Source organism: Simochromis diagramma, unplaced genomic scaffold (genome assembly GCF_900408965.1).
Source record: "Simochromis diagramma unplaced genomic scaffold, fSimDia1.1 OVJJ01000320.1, whole genome shotgun sequence".
NCBI classification, from domain to species: Eukaryota; Metazoa; Chordata; class Actinopteri; order Cichliformes; family Cichlidae; genus Simochromis; species Simochromis diagramma.
In genome coordinates, this window is record NW_024386773.1 from 10894268 (window position 1) to 10916990 (window position 22723).

General features: G+C 39.1%; 1 protein-coding gene across 1 annotated transcript in view; it reads right to left on the minus strand.

Annotated features, from left to right (window-relative positions):
- tox2 (TOX high mobility group box family member 2) overlaps window positions 1–22723 on the minus strand; it is a 90960-nt gene that overhangs the window by 50059 nt on the left and 18178 nt on the right. Inside the window, 1 exon segment of the mRNA XM_040007757.1 lies at window positions 12166–12258. Coding sequence (XP_039863691.1) covers window positions 12166–12258 — 93 coding nt within the window.

The following is a 22723-nucleotide window of genomic DNA, read 5'->3' on the forward strand; positions in this document are numbered from 1 at the left end:
TAACCAGCTGCACTTGCATACCTTTTCTTTTGTGTTATTAAAGGCCAAACTCAATTCTAATCTTTCTGAATGAGCTTCGTTCAGCCAAGCACCTAGCTGAAGTGTACTTGACCAAGACTCTGAAGGCCTAATTTGATGCTTATCTCTAACCACTGACCTCTGACTGCTAGCCTCCAAGACCTTTAACTGACCACTGAGATTAATTTCTTCATTTCAAACAGAGAGAAGACAGACAAGGGCTCTGACGTTAGAGTAGATGATGCTAAAAAAAACACGTAATTCATTATAATAAAGGCCTTTGGCAAACATTTAATCTACTAAAGTAATCAGGAAATAAGGGATGAAAATAAAGGAAAAATAAGTTGAAAAGTATACCAAATCTTGACTTTGTATAATCTGACTCTTAATTCAAAGATGTTTTCCCTAGAAGTCATAATGTGTGAACATAGAAGTAGCGGATATATGAGGAAAAAGGGAGGTTTGTAAGAGAACAGCATGCATGTCGTGTCTCTCTGTGTTTGCTTTCCTGTGGCTTCGAGGTCATTAATCATAGCGGTCAAATCTACAGCAAAACAATTGAGCAAAGGAAAACACAGACAGAGAGAGAGAGGTTGAAGGGAGGAGGAAAAACAGGGTGAAGGTGGGAGAGGTAGAAAGCTACAGGGAGACAGAAGGGGAGAAAAATTTTGAAAAAGATTGAGGCTTGAGAAAGAAAAGGGACAAGTTAGGCCCGTAGAACTGATGCAGCTGACACCAGTTTCTTGTTTGCATAGCAGAAATGCAAATAGAGAGCGAGGGAGAGAATGGGAGGGAGAAAATAAAGTGGGAGAGATGCTATAAATAACTTTGTGTTTGCGTAAAGCCAAACCAATGTCAGTTTGATGCAGGAAGTGCACCACAGTTGCAGAGGTTATAGAACAGTTGACTGAAACGCAGCATATCAGAAACTGAGTTTTGCAAAGCCTTCAAACATGGATTCACACCTTTAGTTTAATCTAGTTTCATCCATTCATTAAATAATATTTTTATATGGGATAAATGACATTTAGGATTTTTTTTTAAACTTTTAAATAACACTGGATTTGTTTTTTAATGGATAGTAGGTACAGTAATCTTCTGTAAGGAATAAATTATATTTGCCTTTATTTGTTATGTTCGATGAAATGAATGCAAATGGATAATGAACTTTCACAGTATCAGTTCTCTGTCATATTTCAGGTTTATACATAGCAAGTAATTTTATAGTAGATATATAAATCTGTATTAACGTACTTTAAATATTTCTGCTTTTTGTTTAGATAAGCATAGATTATATTGAGGATGCAAGTAAAACATCACTTTTTCATGTAGCACTGGGAAGCAGATGGAGGAGTAGGAACTGAGATTATTCTAATTCATAGACAAGAATAAATATTTGTATTTTTCACCACAATCACTGTCCAAAAACAACTGCACTGTCATACCATTTGTACCCAACGGTTATGTCACAAACATTATTTTTAATGTTTACAGAACTTAAAAAAGGGTCAACAAGTTTTATGCTAAAATTCAACTAAATCAAATCAGTAATGAACAAATAAGAGCTCGACAGATATAGGGCTGATTTTAAGACCTATATTCATACCGATACTTGGTGATTTAAAAATGTGATACATAGGCTGATATTTATGTCCTTCATGTCAGAAACAGTTTTTCACCTCATTTGTCATGTGTGGTTATCTATTTATTCATTTACACTGTCCCAGACTCTGCTTTGATCAGGTGGTTGTTGTGTTTGTGGCGTTCCAAACACTTGTTGTCAATATGAAAGTTGTAGAGTGTTCCTCTAGGCAATATCAACACTTGTAACACAGACGAGGGGTGTTTCTCCTGTCTGTTCTTTACAGACATTTATTTTTCATTTATCAGGTGTTTAAAAAGCTGATACCAATAACTGGCAAATAGCTGACAGTGGCCAATAACATTGGGCTGCCAAAATACTGGTCGGACTATGCTGAAAAGTATTCGCCAGTGCTGAGTACTGCTTAGATATGAAAGCTCTCTTTTACCCAAAATTAAAATCTGTGCAGCCTCAATATGTTGGACTCAGGAGGGGGTTTATCCATTTATTTAAATGGATTCCTTAAGTTCAATCGGTACATGGTCAACTCACTAAGCATTTTGAGATCAGTTTTATAGCAAATCCCAACTACTGTTACTATATAACTACACGACGTTCTTTCCTACTGTCCTGCTAACCTGTATTGATCTCGATGGTTTTCTCATAAGGTTACTGTGAGCCCAGCCGTGCTTTCCTGTATGTACTGAATACAAAATAACAGAACCCTTAAATGCAGCCAGAGATGTTTTAAATTTACAGAAAGATGAAACAGCAGAGATGTGGAGAAGAGGACTTTACCCTCCTCCCAGTCTTTTTCAGGGTTACAGCATGAGCCTCCCTAGTTTTCCACACCAGCGTAACTAATCGCATGTCAGTCAATGTGCCGATGGAAAGAGGCAGCAGTCAAAATACCTGTGTCAGGACTGTGGTCATTAGAGCATTCAATGACTCACTGGCAGGCACATATACACGCAAACAGACACACAAACATTAACGCACACACACACACACACAGGCATACAGACATAACCAAAGTGCAGAAAATAAGTGGGATGGTGTGATATAAAGCAGTGTTGCACTGCATGTGTTCACATGTGGATATCTCTGCTGCTACATATATGGGCTTCTCTGGTTTGTATGTTCGCACACACATACGACATGAGCGTGGGTGCATTATGTTTTAAGAGCTGGATGTATGCATTCTGCATACTGGCCTTTGTGTTTGTGCACTGTCTCCTGTTCCATAACACACACATTGATCCCAGTGTGATAAAGATAACGAAGTTAGCCCTTTCATAATATTTATTTTCCCATAACAGACCTGCTCAGCCACGCCCAGTCATATAACTGCATGCAGATGAAATGTGGTCTTCATTACCTGAGAGCCTTAACACAGAAACTAGTGAGGAGAAACAGAATTGCCCTTCTTTCTCGACTGAAAGAGCACGAAATGAATTGAAGCAGCTGAGATTTTTTACATTACCATGACAAATACATTGAAGTGGGGAGGAGAGAGCCAAAGGGAGCGGCAGAGAGAGAGACATGATGGTAGACAGAAAAGGGCAGACCAGACAGAACGACCAAATTCTGCGAAGAAGAAAAAAAAAAAAATCAGCTCAATTTGTGCTCGACTGTAAGCTGTGAGCTGAGAGGAGAAATAAAATAAGGCATTTAGCTGGGGATCATGTTAAACCATGCAAGTGAATGAGTCTCCTGAGGAGAGTGTTCCCTCTCTCTCTCTTATGATGGACTTAATTGCCTCTATCAGTGTTAAGATATAACATTTATCTCAGGTTTATTGCTCAGCTTTATGATCTTGTCCATCACGTTGAGGGGCTTCAAGAAGCATGCCACTTTTCAAATGACATCTTAAAATAATGCATAACTGATTAGAAAGCAACATGGGGGGGGCATAATTTGTATCTGGAAGATGAGAACATTTTTCAGGATGAGCAAATCTGGTATATGTGCAGGACAGTGAAGCAGAATGTTTTTGATGGTTTGCTGGATGGATTACTCTTCTGTTTCTGGCTTTTTCAAAATGCATGGTTCACTGGACTAAAGGCACACACATCTCCCCCACCTCTGACCCCCGAAAGCTCTGGGTAGGTGTATGGTTTCAGATGGCCAGACAATCGTACCATTGTGCTCCTGTTAACACAATGAAAACAAAGCTAACACGTCGCTGACATTCAGCAGCCCCCACTCTGCCTAACCTTGACTTACAACACAACAATATGGAAGATCAAGTGAAATATAGCAAATGAGATATCAAATCGCACTTAAATCATGCACAAATCAATTGTGTTGATTTTTGTCTCCACACGAGTATTTAGCACAGAGTCAGAGCTTTGCATGATTTTAGAATGCCACATCGTTCGTATATTATTTCATTTCTTTCAGGTGTGGTTCTGATCACCTGAAACAGACAGCTACTCATCACATGAAGACTTGAAAACCACATCTGCTTGTTCCATTAAATCTATTAAATCCACTTGCATTATATCATAGTGTTTACCACACAATAGGAGCCTTTCAAGGGCAGTCCTGGAGGAAGCCAACAAAGGACCCTCTCTTTCAGGGACTAGTCAAGTAATTCAGAAAGAGCCAAACACAATTTTTTTGTGTGTGCATGGATCTTCTCCACCAGACCAACAAGCCACAATTCCACTAAGTCAAGAGAAAGGCTGTCAGAAAAGAGGAAGAGAGCAAAAAGATACCTGCTTTTACTCACAACTGCCTTATTTAAACATGGAGAAATGTTTGCCCATAAAATAGTGATCCTGTGTGGCAGAAAAAGCATAGACCTAGAAAGAAATGTTAGGCAGTGATTTTAATGTGCTCTATTGTTACATTCACCTGAAAGGTAATGTTTTCAATAACCGTATCACGACACATGAAGATGGATAATACAAAATTTCTTTTGGGTTTTTTTTTTTCAAAGTAAATCCTAGATTTCTACAAAGCCTGTACATGAAAGATGTGTTACTATTTACACTATTAGGATTTGGCAACTTAAAAATAGTTGAACGTGAATGTTTGACCTGTTGTGAATACCTTACATTTAAAAATTCTGATTTTATTAAATGTGGAACATCAAAACCGATGAAGACATAAATTAATGATCAACTAATCAACTGAAATTTACTGCTTGGTATACTGTGACAAAATATCAAATCCGCCTTTTTGTTAAGAAATAGAGATATTTTGATTGAAACCTACTTGCCCTTTTATACTTCATGCGCAAGGACATTTATTGCTTTCTCAATTAAAATTCTGTTTATTGTCTTGCTTTATTCTGCACAGTGTAGCTGTTAAAGAATTTTAAAAAACAAAAAACAAAAAAACAACCCGGTGTGCCGGATCCCAGTAATTTAAAAAAAAAAAAAAACAGAACACACACAATATAGCACCATCGGGAGAAAAAAACACAACGTTTTTGTGCATTTGGGAACTCACCATGTATTTAAATCTAAATGCAGCATCCAGTACCATCTACTTCTGTCAATAGGGCTCAAAATAATTCACTGTTCTTTCATTCACTGCCATGCTGACTCCACATCCAGCCTCTGCCACTAGCATTTAGGCTGAATTTTCTATTACCAATCTAATTGCACATTCCACCCTGACAAGAGCTCATTAAACCTTAATTATACACATGTTGTTTTCTACAAACATCTCCATTTGGGTCTCTCTGCCTTGTAATTGTTCAGCAGGGACAACCAGTTGAGATTTCGCAGATTGAAAGTGAATAAGAGAGAGCGAGAAAGAGAGAGAGAGAGAGAGAGAGAGGTAAAAGGAATGAGAGAAAGAAGGAAAGGGAAGAAAAAATACCAAAGAGAGAGAAAGAGAGGAGTGTCTGGAAGTAGGTCATGCCTCTCCATAAACAAGGCATGGTTTCTAAAATAATATACCCATCCAGTGGAAGTAATGCCAAACAACTGAGTGAATGTGGAGCTCATGTAATATTTACAGAGCACTAATACATAGATGACAGGTCTTTTTCTCAGCACCCCCTCCCCTCCCCTTTCCAAAGCCAGAGGTTTCTTTTTTTCCCCCTTTTTCATCTACTTTTTTTCCTCTTGCCATTTGAATTTCAGAGAAAGCCAACTACATTGATATCTCTGGCATGGAGGCGGATTGGCGAGTGTTAAGATGTTGAGTTTCCCTTACTTTCTCCCTTCTTTTCTGCCTCTTGTATCGTTCGTAAGCCCCCTACCACCAACTCCGCTGCCACTCTCTACATCGTTCTCCCCACATTGGCTTCGGCTGTGATGTTTTCACACATTTGTTACATTTTCGTGGGGCAAAGTGGGCCTTAATCCTGACTCTTTGAGGCATGGGCGATGATATTACTGTGGAGAATCGGCCTTTTAAAGACTTCTTTAAACTCCAGCTGGTGCTCTAAGGTCACCGAGCACTTGTTCGACATTAAGCCCAGCGTGATGTTTGTAGACTAGACTAACTGGCTTTGTTGACTTTCTGGGCTTTCTGGGCACCTTGCATTGCTACTGCAAGAGGAAAAAGCTATGAAGAAGTGGCACGTCTGCATGTCCCATGAGTTTGATAATTATTATTTTTGATATTGAGATTGATGGTAGCCTACCTGATTTGGCAAATACAGATGCTCAGATAAAACAATTAACATGGATAATGAATTTAAAGCAATATTAAGCCTTGCAAAGTATTTCTGACACACACAAAAAAAAATATATTTTAATGATGAGTGAACTAATTGAACTACTGTCTCTGCAGACTGCCATACATTTAATAACACAATCTTACTTTTTTGGAAGAAATATATCTGTGAGGGGGGAAATCAAATATTTTGTATGACTATACATTATGTTCTGTTGCATTACACTTTACATGTTTTCTCAAATTTCCAAAGATTTCCGGCTTATCTTTTACCTATCTTTATTAGCTTTGGACAAGTGAAGGTGACATCATGGATCCTGAGAAGTCAATACTAGAACTAATCACCCAATGTGTAAGTTTTAGAAAAAAAATCTGATCTAATTCCTAAATATTGTATTTGTGTTTAAATGTGCTCATATTAAATGATATTACCTAACTTTTCAGTCTCTGGTGGCATGAAATGAGAAGTCTCTCACAGACCACACAGTGTCACTGCCATTTAGCACCCAAAAAGCAATAAGTATCCACGCTGAGCCTCTCAGTCATCACCAGGGATCTTCTCAGCCTGTCAGTGTTGACACTTACTCTGTGCATCATTGATACCCGCCCAGCAGCAGGAAATAAATAGCCTGTCATCAGACCACTTCTGCTTTGCAATAGGCAATATAACAATTATCTTGGAAACGTTTTACAACAGGCACTTATTTTGCATCTGTTTTGTTTGTTTATTCAGTTGGTTAGTTAAAATATTCAATTCAAAGCACAATTACAGTGGAACATTACTCAGTTCTCACTAACATCAAACACACTGACTGTACAGTGTGATGCGAGCCATGTCAAGATAAACAAACATGACTTATTAAACAGGAAAATGAGTCACTCTTATTATCCCAGCGTAATAAATCAGGAAAACACTAATTATAACAACCTGTGCCTGATCCTGACTGATTCACCCTTGCTCTCTGGCTTTCGGTCTGTGTATGTACAGTGTGTGCATATATGTGTGTCTGTGTGTGTGTGCGTACGTCTGTCACATTCTTCTCCTGCTGCTGCCTTAATAGGCAGTCTCTTAGATATTCGCTACAGAATAGTGCTCATGCAATATTAATAACACACCAAAATATGGAAGCTGGAGCCCCCACTCCTTCTCTCACTCTCTACATAATTGACTATGCAAGGCTCCAAATCAGCTTGGAAAAAGACACAGAGAGACACAAAGCAAGGAAGAGAGCAGGAGAGAGGGAGCGAGAGAAAGGGGGATGTGGTGAAAAAACAAAGTCCTGAGTCCTGAAACGAACCTGTCATCTTTGCGTTGCAGCAGATTCTGAACCTTCACCCTATGTATCACTGTCAAGGCAGAGGAGCTAAAACAACAACAACAATAACAACATCTACACGATAGCTCAAACAGTGTGACTCCCTGCAAAGGATACACTGATGCTAATTCAACCTGAGCTAAACAACCTTCCACTCAAGCATATTTGAGAGTCGTTGTGCATGACCTTAAACACTCAATTTTTAATTATTTCATTGTATCATTCTCAGTAAATGCAATTACTCTAGTTCCATTATAGAAAATAAAACTTGAACTGGAGCTAAATTAGATCAATCATGCATTCAGCATACGTAAGGTTACCTCTTAAGCTTGAGTGATGTGCCAATGGGTCAGGCCCACAAAAGTTTGTTCCATTCAAACTGTTGTACAAGAAATATAAGGCATGTATTTAAATCTATAACATTTTCAAACAATGTTGAATAAGTTGATTTGCACAAATTTAAGTTACTGCTATTGCCACTATAGCAGGAACATTTGTGTGAGTGGGTTCTCCTTTTATCAGTTCTTATGAGTGCACATAAACACATGCAAGCCCATCCACAAGCATACGGCTGATGCAATACACATTCCCGCCAATGGTTTCACACAATCCCAGTAATCTATACGTGGTGGTAATGCGCCAAGATTCAAAGCAATGTGCCAACAAACGCAGCGCAATAGAAGCCTGAAAGCAAGTATGCATGGGTGTAAACAATGCAGGTTTTAAATACTCAAAAGAATTCGATTCACGAATGTCTTTTGATGAAGAAAATGTGTATAATGGATTTTTTTTTAACCTCGCTGATATGCAACATTTCAGTGAGAAATATAGATATTCAAGCTTGTATTTTCATTTACACGTGAACATCAAAAATCTAGAAAACAGCATTTTCACTACAAATCAAGTACAACTTGCAAGATGGACAGTAGGATAACATCAGCACCTACGATCTTAACACATTTCCCTAAAACTAAGAATGTAACATCGGCATCCACGTCACTGCATTGTTAGCTAAGCTATGCAACAGTAAGTTGCACTGTAAGCAACTGAGTCCTACAGCATATTGTAAGACTGTAAATACCCTCACTCTTTCTCTATCACATCCATACATCAGCTTCCATAATCATGGCTTCAGAACAAAATCAAAAGGACCGCATTCCTCTCTGAATCTGTAACATTACTTAGTGCTTTAGATTGTTTGGCACCACAGTGGCTCATTGATTATCTTTGCTTCTCCAGCAGCAACTGGATCCAGGCTTCAAACTTGTATAGAGTTTAAATGTCCTCTGTGTGCTTGGGTAGGTTTTCTCTGGGAGTTCTGGTTTCTCCTGTGTTGATGCTCAGTCAATGCTGCCTACCTTGGCCCAGGACACTCAATAAACTTGATTAAAAAAAATAGTAGTAGTCAGTAAGTGTAGAGGGGGCCGGAGAGAAGCATTCAGCCAGTGGTGTTGGAGATCTTGTCAAACACTGATGGAATTATGAACGTAGAACCGTAACATCAGATTTTGATCCATCATGCAGCACCATGTGGAAAGTGTCTGATTGGCAACGACTTTTTTATAAGTATGACAACAATCCCAAACACACTGCCAGTGCAGTAAAGGCATACCTGGATACAAAAGCACACAATGAAACAGTTTCAGTTATAGGTTGGCCTTCCCAGATGCCAGACCTCAAGTTAACTGAAGCAGTACGTCAGAGAATGGAATAAATGAAAGCCAACATCCAAAGAAGAGCTTCGAATGTCCTTCAAGAAGACCGGAGAACTATTCCTTTAAAAATTTAAAAGAAAGCTTGCCTAAGAGAGTTCAGATTGTGTTGAAGAGCAGAAGTGGTCATACCAAATATACTTCAAGCTCTGTTTTTCCCTCATGTACTGTGCTTGCTGTATGTATGTCTACTGTATTTCCATGTATGCTGGTACATTTCTACACCTATTTCAGGGTTTCATAGCAAATTATAAAGAAATGAAGGGTGGCTTAGAACTCGATAAAGTGTTTTCAGCCAGTTCAATGTCACAACTTGACACTCAATAGCTTTTTTAATCATTGTTCGCTATAGTATGGGTGCTCAGCAGCCACCAGGGAGAAAACAGGATCAATCTCTGGCGTAGATCCCCAAACCTAGTTGACTTGAGTGAGTTTAGATTAGATGCCTATGTTCATCAAATTTTCAGATGATTATGTATAAATTTGAGAATACTTCAATACAGTTTTATTTTGTTTTACTAGTGAGATTCCATTTAAGTCAACTAATACAACAAAAGCTCGCGTCTATATTTCACATCTACATCTGGGTATGAGAAGATTACCGCAGAGCAACGCAGATCCCGCCCTCTACACTGAACACTTTTATAAAAATGAACCATACGCACTTAGAGCTGTAATAGATGTTGAAAGAATTAAAAAGAAAAAGAAAAGGTTGCGGGGGCAGAGTTGGTGGTTGGAGGGAGGGGAGGGGGGTGGGCAGTGCACCTTGACAGGAAACATAGAGGTGAAGAGCAGGAGTTGGAGGTTAGTTTGACAGAGAGAAAAGAAGTGGTGGTGGTGGTAAGGAATGTGTGTGTGTGTGTGTGTGCTTTTTCTTTCTCTTTTTGGGTGGGGGGGAGGAAGTGCCAAGCCCACTTTTAACTGAACTGAGGGTGGTGAGTGGTGGTGTGGTGGGGGACAGAGATAAAGATCAGGGGAAAATAAAAGGGGTGTGCAAGGGAAGTAAGAGGGGAGGAAGGAGCTGGGGTGAGGGGGGGCAGGGACCTACTACACCTTTACACTTGCTCTCACCGCAGCACCTGATAAGTGCAATGGAAAAACGTCTGGTTTCCTCCTGCATGTTAAGTGGTTTATATTCTCCTCCTCTCCATGCAGCCTGTAGCTACAGTATGCTACTGTACTGACGCTGTACCCAGGTAATAACAGACAAAAGGAAATGACATACAAAACCAAAGGTGAGTAAGAAAGAGAGAGTTGGGGAGAAAAATAGCACATATTTTCTCTTTTTATAATGTCTGTGTGTATATGTGTGTTGTGGTTTTTGCGTTGTTTTTTTTTTTTGTTCTATTCTAATTTGCACACGTGTAATCTGAACACAACAACTAGACAACATACAAATCTTCTTTCCACTGCTGAACATTTATCCATAAGTTTGAGCGTCTTTATTTTACAAACAGCTTCCACATCGAGATTTAGGTGCAATTTAATTTGCACAACAGCGGATTAGATGAAGGTGGATATATATCTTTACCACCTCACGGATGTCCTGACAAGGAACTCATTCCCATGATTTGTAAGTGGGTCTCTCCACTGAAAAGCATTAACAATATTCACTTTAGATAACATATGATTCTGGGCCCTGGGAGAGGATGGGTTTCTTAGAAATGCTTTGTTAGCACTCTCCCCCTTGATAAATGATTTAGGACATGTGGCCTGAGACATCAATACAATCTCTGTTGTAATTAAAAAAAGGTGCGCACCAACAATATTACACAGCTTTCGCTTTGTCTGCCTGTCTCTTCTCTTCCTCTCCCTCACTCCCTCACTTTTCCTCCCATTGAGCCCTGGAGCAGTGAAGAGATAATTCAAAAAGCACTTGCATGGAGTGAAACATGAAAAAGGGAGACATATGAAATTAAATTCTCTCTTTTTGCTCTATTGTTCTTTCATTTTCTCTCCTTTGTTACATAAATGCATTAAAGCAAGGCAAGCTAGATTCTAATTATGATTTCCGCAAAAAGATGTTTTATTAAAAAAATGAAAGAATGGTTTCACAAACAAAGTAGACTGACTGTTCCAGCACTTTGTCAAAGTCAAAGTACTGGAGGTGTTCCATCACTTAACTTCAATAAACGTAATCTTTTTTTTTTTTGTTTTGTTTTCCCAACCATGCCCATGAACATTTGTATAATAAAATAACAGAAGGAATGAGACTTTGATGTCCAAACACAGCAAAATATAAAGAAAAAGGGAAAAATGTTTAATTTTCATACATGATCAGATTATTCTTTTTCACGTGAAACAGGTAGAAGTATTATTTCCAGAAAGGCACAACTTGGCTTTTGTTCTGTGTCAAAACAAATGCAGTAGGAGTCGATTGGTTGACCGATCATTTGCACAACCTACGCTACTTTGAGAAGCTACCAAAGAAATACCACACCAACCACCATGCCGGATGGGTGCTATTTTTTGGTCAATAATGGGGTGGGGATAGGAGACTCATACTATCACTATTAGAGTGTGGGAAAAATTATAGGCTTGGTATTAGTCAGGGGTGGAGGGTGCAACGCATAGTCAAAGAATGAGGAAGAGGTTTATGTTAGGAATAAAGTTTGAGGAATTGTTAATTGTTCGGTTAAGTTGTTTCCTGGAAGTGATTTCAGTTCAGACATTGCTGACTGCATATTTCAGTTGTTTTCATGCAGATTCTTTTATATTATCAATACTTGTAGGACTCGGCAAAAACTCAATACGTCTTTCTCATCTGATGTCTAGGTACTCTTGTTGTGCAACTAAGGGAAGTTCAGAGGCTTGCTCTATGGTTTAAAAGTGACATATAGGTGTGGGTGAGACCATTGGGTGTGTGGGTGGAGGGGAGGCTGGGAGAGATGAGTCTTACCCCAGTAGAGGGCAGTCTCTTGCCGTCAGGGTTTGGGCGCATGGGCAGGGAACTGTAGAGCCTTACACCTCGATCTGGAGCACCGTATCTGCTCTGGAGGGGGGGAGAGAAACAGAAAGACATTCAGTACTTTTTTTTTTAAACGGTAATGAAAATATACACATTTTAATAAAATTAATTTTAAAGTAATTTAGTTTCAAAGTTTCTCTACTTTTACTGTCTCAGCCAAAGTACAGAGATCATTCAGTCAATAAACACGTTTTTTTGATGGTTCTCCTTTTGTTTACCAGTTTTAGTTCCATAAATTTCTACCAAGTCACAAACCTGCACATTGGCTGCCAAGTTAATCACATCACTTCATGGTGATGTACTACACATAATAACTGGATAAAATTGGCTCATGGAGCAGCACTAATGGTGTTAAGCTGTTGTGTTTGGTAGCCAGTGTTCCTATGCACTGGTTTACTACCGGCTCCATCTTTTTGTACATTACACAACTGATAATCAGAGTGTAGGTACTGGGTCTTAAGCCTGCCAGCTCCTCCCCGTACTGCCCCGTGTGGATTCCAGACGCACCTACGAGAGTTGCGGAAAAGCCCTCAGTACTTGGGAAGCTAATGATTCGCACAAAGTGATCTCTGCCAGGGAAAGAGAGAGTGTAGCTCAGTGGGGTTCACACTGTGGCCCACAGCCACAGCATGGGTACCTCACAGGATTTACTTCAAATCTAATGCTCTTAATCTCTTTGTCTTTATCAATCTCCTCACTTCACTCTCAGCTAGTACGCACAGCACTGCGTATCTGTTATTCTCTCGATATTCTGTTGTTTGCACATTAGCATCACTCTTCAGTAACATGTGTTCAATAGGTTTTGTGTTGTTTCAGTCATCTGATTTTTAGAATAGTGAGAACGCGTGCTTTGTGCGTGTTCATTGATAAAGTGGGCTACATCTATTTTTTCTCTCTCGACCCGCTTTTAGCTTTGTATTCTGCCTGTTGTGAAAATAAAAGCTGCCATCAGTGATGTAGAAAACTGCCCCCTCATAAATAAGAGGACAAGACATAGTTTTATATTTGGAAATAACTACAGCAGCTGCTTGCTTTGTATAGTACATAATGACTTTGCCACACTCAATCCATATGGTCTGCTAATGAGGATATGATGCAAATTGTTGAAAGAAAACACACAATGCAGTAATTAATAAATATCACATTATCTTTCCCTCAGATCACTTTTCTTCTTCCTTTAACACACAGACAGGGTGCATATGTAGAACACCCAGAAAGACATAAATACATTCAAGGGCATTAGCCTGAGAGTGTTTTGCAGTGAGACATGCAGTGCTTAACAATATTTTTTTTAAATGGCATGAACTAACCACAGCTGGCCTTTTACTTCAAGGAAAACATGTGTAAGAGCTTATAGACAGGAAAACACATATAGGTGTAAAATAGTGACTCGGCCCCGGCTCTTATAGGAAAACACCCTAAACACACTTTAGTATATTGTGTTTATGGATCTAAATGCAGAGTGATTGCCACGAGATGCAAGCTGCAAAGCCAGATATGCAAAAGCTTGCATATTCATATGCAGAAAACAGCAGACTCGAAACAAGAGTATGATTTACAGTATACTATGTAAGATGCGTACTTTATAGATCAGTAACTGTTACCAGTATGCTGATCAGATGTTGTGGGCTGATCACAGACAGTGCATAGTGCACACTATCCCCCAAGGCAGAGTGAGAGTACTTGCTGTGTAAGGTTTTGATTTCCTGTGCTCATTATGAAAGGTAAAAACAGATGAATAGACAGCAGTGGCCATCTTGTCGATGAGGTTTGCATAATGATGATACAGCATTAGTAAAGATAAGAATGTGCTGTTTTGACAATCATCACCAGGCAAAAAGAAAACAGCAAGCCATGTCTACTTAATCATAAAGCAAAAGCACGATTCCATGTGAGATGTGACTCGTGTTTCTTAATAGGGATCAGAAATCTGACCCGATCTGCTTGAACTAAAACATTTTCTTCCAGAGGAGCTACTGTACACTAACTCCATCTCTCACTGAAGACCTTTTTTCTTTTGGGGCTTGTTAGGTAGCTTGCCAGCATCACAGCTAAATGAATTCCTTGCCAAACAGCTTCTTTAGCCAGCGAAGGAGCCACAGTAAGTGAATGTTTGATATTTCTCCACTGTGCCAGGCTAATCTGGCCCTGTGGCATGCCATTACGGGGCTAATAACAGCTGTCTATGGCCCGGAGGGGACACAAGCAGGCCTGGCTGTGCTAACTGGCCCTGACAGACTCATTAGGAGTGCTGGCACCCAGAACAGCAAAAGCCAAACTCCTCACATTTCCTTGCTGGCTCACAACAGTTTGCAAGTGCAAGAAGCATTGTTCTTTACACTTGTTCTCTGACACCTTTCTTTTGTTTTCTACTCACTTCAGAGGCTCTCACCTCTCTCTTTGACTTTTTTGGTCAGGTTTGGGTTTCTGTGATATTTTTTGCCAAACCAGATGCCGTACCATGTCTACTTGACCTCGGGTTGAATCTAACCTCTTATTCTCTCTCTCTATTTTTTTTTTTTTTAAATCCTGCCCACCCACTCTCTACTGCTGACCAAAATAGAGCAGGCAAGATTCACTTGTTTGTTCATGCTATTGTAATCTTTGCCGAAAAAGTAAAAGGAACATAAATGAATACATAACTAAATAAATGACTCGGAACTTCTAACTAACTTTGTTTATCTGCCACAGGAAGACGCTGCACCACACCAGGAAGACGCTGGCATCCTCTGAACTTTGTATTATATACAGTGTCTGTTTGGGGACAAAAGGGGTTTCCCCAGGCAGACAGCACAAGCAAACACTGGCCTGCCACTTGGCAGGGCCAAGCCAATCACTACAAGCAGAGCAGGCTGACAATAAACACAAAGGTCTAATGGCAGTGGTCTGCATATAGAATCATTAATAACTTGGGAAGCATGCATGGTTGCAAGACTCCATCCATGCAACAAACATTCATGTCTTTATTTTGATTTACATAAAGATTTGTTTTATTCTGATGCACGTGAAGGTGAGTAATTCAAATATCTGTCAGCGTACCATTTAACATATATTAATGCACCATCAATGCACATTTTCCATGTTTTCTTATCTAATATAGAGGTATCCAATTTTTATCCAATACAATTTAATTTCTCGAGTCATATTTTTGAACTGCCAAATAATCTCTCTTTGTTTTTTGCAAAGCGATATTAGCTTGTTTAAAACACAGTGAGCACTGCAATAGATTTTCTCATTAGAAATCAACACTGGCCTTCCCTTTTTATAGGCTGCACCACTGGGGGACTGTAAAGCCGAAGGAGCAGCTGTGGGGGTATGGTTACCTGTAATGCTAGCTGTTGCATGTTATATTATTTACGCAGATCTGGACTTAATGGAACACATGTGCATCTGAAACCGACATTCTTCCCAGATTAGTTGAAAGCCGGCACACACCAGACTCTACCAATGAGAGGAATGCAAGGCCGAGACAGGCTTATGAGGAAACACTATCACTCATCTATGGTTTAAAATACTTGCAATGTATGTGTGCACACACACACACACACATACAGACACACACACACACACTGTCATGCCTGTACACACATTCTCTACTGATATATCTTGTACACAGCACTTTGTATAGTAAGCACTCAACAATGGGTGCACACTGACATCAGAAGATCAATAATACAAAACATTACACTCATTCAAAACAGTCAATCAGTCTTTACACCCTTAAAATGGCTATTTCTTATGCTCTACTAAAAACTTGTCAGCTGTGTTGCATAAACATAATATCAGTCGGATTTATAGATGTGGTGGTCTAACACTCAGTAACAGAGTATGAATCACTTTTTCAGTGGTTTTTTTAAGAGTCTGAGAGAAAACCAGCTGCAGGATACAACATCAGTTTGCATATTGCATTGTGATGAATCATTTTCTTTCATACACTTTTCACAGTATGTGATATAATTTTGAGGACAGATGTTACAGGTTTTTCTCATTTGTTTGTGATCTGTGATTCTAACACTCACTAGTGTTTGTGTTACATTTTTAAGGAAAAGCTGAAAGTACATCTATATTTGGAGGGGTTGTATGTTCTGTAATCCTACTAGAATATTATTACAGCTTGCTTTGATTTTTTTTTTCCACTCCTCAACTTTATGTAACTAAGTTTTCTTTGCAGGGAACTTGAAAAGGATTAACTGACATCTTTTGATGTTAATTTATCCACAGTCTCTCTGCTACCATCTGTGAGTTCCAGCCTGCAGACCTTGAAAACACTGACATGTAAGTGCTGTTTATTTCAAAGAGAAGGGTGTACAAAACTATATCAATAATAATAATAATAATAATAATGTGCTGAAAGAAAATGCATTAATATGTTTCTTGTGTTTAAAGCCGTTTCAAATTTAATAAACGTGTAATATAAATTTGGTTTAGATATTTCAGTAAACATTGAACTCCATTTAGCTGTATTTAAGTACTGTTATATCTTTCCAAGAACTGCGCTCAGAAAGACATTTATGTTTTAATGTCAACTAAAGCTTAAACAGCTCGACCATAACCAGGACATGAAGCCAGGGGCTACCTGCCTCAGGCCAGCACTGCCTCTCAAACTACTGATCACACCATTGGGAATATCCAGCCAACGGCAGCATTTAAGCTGTGGCTGTTTATAGCTGACCACAGCTTTTCCAGCGACTACATGTTCATTCCTACTGTAAACATGTCAGTTTGTATGATTAAGGCTGCACTGGGAAGAAATGGCATTGTAACAATTTGACCAAATAATTATTATAAGTAAAATTAACACAGTTTTTCCTTCATATTATATCTATACCTGCTTTGTACTTTCCAGTAAAAGCCAAGTATAGATAGTATAGCTTTGTACTTTCCGATCTCCTACACCCCTCACTTTGCCTCCACCCTTTGTCTTGTCTTGTTGCCTCATCTTGTGTTTACGTTTCTCCAATAGTTTTTGTTCCACTAGTCAACACAGATCATAATTTACGGGTAGTAGTGTGTGTTTGTGTGTGTGTATCTCTCCAGTCTCTATTAATCTGTATATTCGTTTAGCTCTCCATGTTCCTTTCATTGATTTTCAAGTCAGTTTGCAAGCATTTTACGAAATTAACATGCCGTGTTAATTTGCAACTGCACGCTCCTGATTTTAAACACGGAAAAAGTTTAGCGCAAAGTGACAATGAGGAGGTAATGTTTGTATCTGTTTTCTAGCTACGCTCAAGCCAAGATGCCGTCTGCTGCTGGTGACAGAAATCACACAGTTTCTCAATAACGTGGTAATTCACTGTAATCCAACCTGGGCCTTAATCAGAGTGACTGCAGCCACGCTGTTTCACCCGGTGAACAGTTGAAAATGTTGCGAGAACTATAACTAATTGCGAAAGTTGTGGTTATGCATTTGGCTTTTCCCTCTTCTCTCAAACTTTTATGACACTGTGTTTCTTTCTTGTATTGTTTTTTTCTGTTCGCATTTCTCATGCTTTCCTGACTTCTTGTGTCTACCTTAAGGCATAGAGGGCCATGACAGAAAGTAGATTCTGTATCTACTGAAACAACAATGTAGAGCTTGGCTGCATGTTTTCAAGTGAGATAGGAGCTACAACAGAGGCATCTAAAATTGTACCCAAACTTCGATACTGCATACAGTCCACTGACTGGATTACAGAGTGGATTAAAGCCATAGTTAAGTCTTCACACAGCAGAAATAAAAGTTTTAGAATTTAGTCTTCAGTCAGAGATCAAGGATTGTTTTTTGGGGTTTTCTTTTTGTTAAGGATCATCTAAAAAGATTAAAAAGCTTACGTTCAAAATTGAAGTGAAGGTAATCAGGCTTTTACAGTAAAAATGAATGCACAGGACAAGCCATCATTAAACTATATATATATATATATGTCATTTACATCAAAGGCAATTACAAAGATGCCACAAGGAACGTTATAACACTACACCCTTTGCAAAGGATAACTACTGCAATAAGTCTTAATGATAGAAAAATTAGCTCACTCTCTCGACCGTCATTTTGTCTCTCACGGTATCGCACACACACACACACACACACGTGCGCACACACACGCACACACCTGCCCTTTGTATTATGCCTGACACAGAAGTGAGCGAGATGGAGTGCATTAATAAAGTGCAGTCAGAGCCCTTGCCCTCTCTGATTCAGAGAGAAGAAAAGGAACTTTTCATTTTCCTTTATCCTCTGTTTTTGATTATTTTCAAAACCCTTCATCTTTATAAGGCTGTTTCCTGAGGACAAAAAAAACACAGTGTTACAACGATACAAGTTACAACCAACAGATGACAAGCAGAACCAGCACCTCTGCTGTGCACTGGACACAGCTAGTGTGTTACAGGCAGAAAACAGATGGCTGGGAGAAGCTTTAGCTAATACGAAAACAGGGATTTTGTCATTTCTTTTTTTTTCTACAAATGAAACATGCAAAGGTTGGATTACTTTAGTACAAACAGACACTGGGCAGAATGATTCCTTAATAAATTAGGATTGCTGAGGAGAGCAAATACTCCCGAATCTCAGGCTTTATAGGTCACTAAACTCAAAGGGGAAAACTGTGATATACTGTAAAAAGTTTCCATTAACAATACTGAGTTGTCAGCACTGCCACTATAAACATACTGCATGTTGTTACAATAGCTGTAATAAGTCATGAAAGGTAGTGCTGATATGATTAAACAATTAGACTGTAAGAAATACATGTAACCCACAATAATTTTCCAACTATATTATGTTAGTTATGGCTATAAATACTGAACTCTGTGGCACTGGCTCAAAAAATCTTTAAACAATTCTTAAACCTGTTTCTTTTAAAGAAAATCTCAAAGTTCCAGCTTCTCAAATGTAGGGTGACTTGCATAATATAATTTTAAAAGGAATATTTTGGGATTTTATGCAAAAAACACTTTAAATTCTACTCTAACTGTCCTTTTCACCATTCAAACACTAAAAGCATTCGTAGTTAATACTACTGTAGTCAGATCTTGCAGTCTTTTATTTGCATCATACTTTGTTCTCATGTATGTAAACATAGTAAGCCCCTTGTTGAGTGGTAACTGACCTGGCTAAAGCAACAACGACATGTGTTTATTCCAAACCATGACCTCAGCGATTACAGTGCAGAGCACTGCTCGAAATGATAGAAAGCTTTAGACACAGAGTTTTTAATTAATTAGTGTTTTGGTTTATTTTTGCTCATTCTTGTCTAGAAACATCATTTTCACATGGTCTGAGCTCAAGAGGTAGTTACAGTACAATATCTGTGGTAGGAAACTCGGTTTCCAAAACATATTTAGAAGTTCAATCACACATCTTAGAACGACTGGGGCAGGGTTGGGGGTAAAACAGGCATTGCTGTAAAGACAGAGCTGGGAAAGTTAGTGCAACGGAAGCCAGAAGAGAGAGAGATGGAGATAGAGAGATACAGAGAGAGAGTTAGTTGGGAGTTGATATGCTGACTACAGGCAGTTGATTTGGTTTCAGAGAGCATTGTTACGGTGCTTTGAATTAATGCCTCCCAAAGAGTCCAATTGTGATTCTTGGGCTGTGCTGACAGAATATTTGACAGCCCGGGGTGAGCTGCTGATCTCAGCTGAATCCTCTGTTCTGTGCGTGTGCGTCTGTGTGCGCGAGCGTGTGTGTCATAACCAACACATGCACACACCTACACATGTTCAGATATATGTTGACGCGCAAAAACAGAAACTGATCCGACAGATTTATCAAATCAGAAGTGACAGTTTGCTTAGCTCTAACACACAAACACAAACTGCTAAAGAATGCAAACATCTCTCATACGCAGGTAAATTGAGCACATTCAATTAATCGTGATGAAAAAGTTTGACCAGCTGTTTTTTCCTCTCTCTCTCTCTTCTTCTCCCTGCAGGAAACATGCTGTCCCTCTGGGCTGCTGAATAAATAACAAAAACAGACAAGCCCAATGCTTCATTACAACAATAGGAAGAAAAGAGACACTCCATCAAAATAAATCCGCTGCACAATACCAGTCCACTCTGACAGCAGCACAACATCAAGAAACATTATTCGTCAAATGTAACAAACGAAGTTGCAGATGCTGCAGATACATTAATTGTCGTCATCACGTTAAGTCTGGAGATACCTAAGTCATATTACTCACTAATGCATCAAAGAATCTCTGTACATCTTTTTGTGTTTTCTGTGCTTTTCTTGACAACTGTTTGTCTCATCCAGTTCGCATTTAAATGAAATATAGTATTCGGTCTGAACTTGCTTCGGAAGAGTTGTCAAGGCTTTGTTTTGTCTTTTGCTTTCAGAACTACTACACTGGAAAATTGCAATCTCTACCAAAAGCCTGCATTTTAGTCGATTAGGAAACATACATTTGTTGTAACGTCAACCAACAGTCTGCATGTGAAGCATTTGAGTAAACTGTCACATCTACTGATAGTCTGAATGTGATGTTACAGACAGAGTTCACATCTGTTAATTGCAGTGCAGGGTTGCCCCCACTCCCGCCCCCACTCTCAACTGAATGAGTGTCTGCATCAGTCACATGAGGCGACACCACACACTGACAGAACTTGAAACCTGACTTCACACAACGAGAAGAAATTCTTGTAATGTATCAGGGAAGGGAACATGATTCATATTTTAGAGTATAAAAACCTCTTAAATGCTTTGTAAGTGTGACTACAAATGAGGTATGAGACAACTACAATGACCTAAGTGCCAAATGAGTCAGTCAATATAAGTATTTATAGTTTGCACTAACTGTCCTCCCCCCTTTCGCCATGTGAAATCGTAAAAAGTTTAGTATCAGTGCGATTAAACTAAATTTAAGAGATCATGTTTTTTAAATTATGAGGTTTGGAGAGGATCCCACAGTGAAAACATCTTCTAACCTGATAAGCCAGTACTTTAAAATTAACTGGTGAGAAATGATCAAAGAAAGGGGAAAAAACAATAGGAGGAGAAAGATGCTAGCAACTAATAGCTGACTAAAGATTATATGTGCAATGCAGATGTTGATTTTGTGGATGGATGCTCCTTCATTTCTAGGTTTTCTCTTCTACCTCTCACTTTACCTATGAGATCCATTTACAGCACCTCTCCACCTTACTGTCTCCCTCTGCTTTTACATCTTTCTCTCTATCTTGAGTGCTGTGCCTCACCCTAATTAGAAATTCCCCCTCCGACCAGCTGAAATTGAATTGCCCATCATTTGCATAATGATAGCTCACTGGGCTGATGGCCGATTTACCATGAGATGAAATGTAGCAATCACTTAAGAGAGTGACCATGAGGGAGTGTGGGTAAGCGGGTGCATAAAAAAAAAGGAGGAAGAGCGAGACAGACAGCGAGAGAGAAGGAGAGAGAGATGGAGGTGGGAGGAGAAAATGTGAGAATAAAAAGGGATCACAAAGATAGAGTGAAGTAAAGAAAAAGAGAAAGAATGAAAGTCTGAAATCCGCCAGGTATTTAGGTTATTGTCTCACACTGCAGTCTTGCTGGGAGGAAGGCTGTGTCCTCAATATGACAGTAACTGGACACAACAAGGACACATAAGGGCGCATATGTAACACATTTTCTCTTTTACATGAAACCACTTGTGTCTTTAAACTCTAATTATGCCACGCCGTGTTTCAAACAGAGCGACTATTCTTCTGTTTTCCCACCATCTTAAAGGTCGGGATTTCCGGCCGCATCTCTTCAAAGGGAAGTAATATCCTCAATGAGTATTTCAATTTTTTTTTTAAATCAGTAGCTAAAATAAGAGTCTCAAAGCAGTTGGCTGGGAGAAAATCAAACGCTCGATAAATGTATTTGTCTTTTCTCCTCACAGATACAAATTCAATAGACACACTTCATGAGGAAATAAGCAATGCAAGGTTGATCACTTCTATCCAGAATTATGTTTCTCAGAACAGGAATAAAACAGTCGAAAGCAAATAATAAATGTAGACGACCTCCATTGTTGATGTTAAGTGTTGAGCTGTTGTACGCTATAATTAGTTTCTTGCGTAGATGCCTGCCACGTTCTGACTTTTTTTCTTTCTGCACGAGATCAGGAACTCCTGAACCACCCACAGTTTATAAGAAGTGGCCACATTGTCAACTGTGTAGTTGTCAGTGAACGCCCTATCAGATGAACAACTGCCACACCATGTACAAATTACTGTAATCAATGATATGATAATGACCTTGTTGTCTCGCCTTTTCTGGGCCATCAATCTCACATTCCACTAGGCCTGGAAATTTGATTTGTAAAAAACCCTAATAAATCTTGTGTCAGTGATGTCACGTAACTACAGGGAAATCTAATAAAACAGCCTGATCAGTGTGGTAAAGTGACAGTGAAGAAGCACGGGGCCGAGGCTAATGCACGCGGCAGTCTAAAATCTCAAAGCCGAGACAAAGTTACCACCGAGGGTCCTAAAATAATTGCTTATTCATGGGAGTGAGTGGGCTGAGACAAGT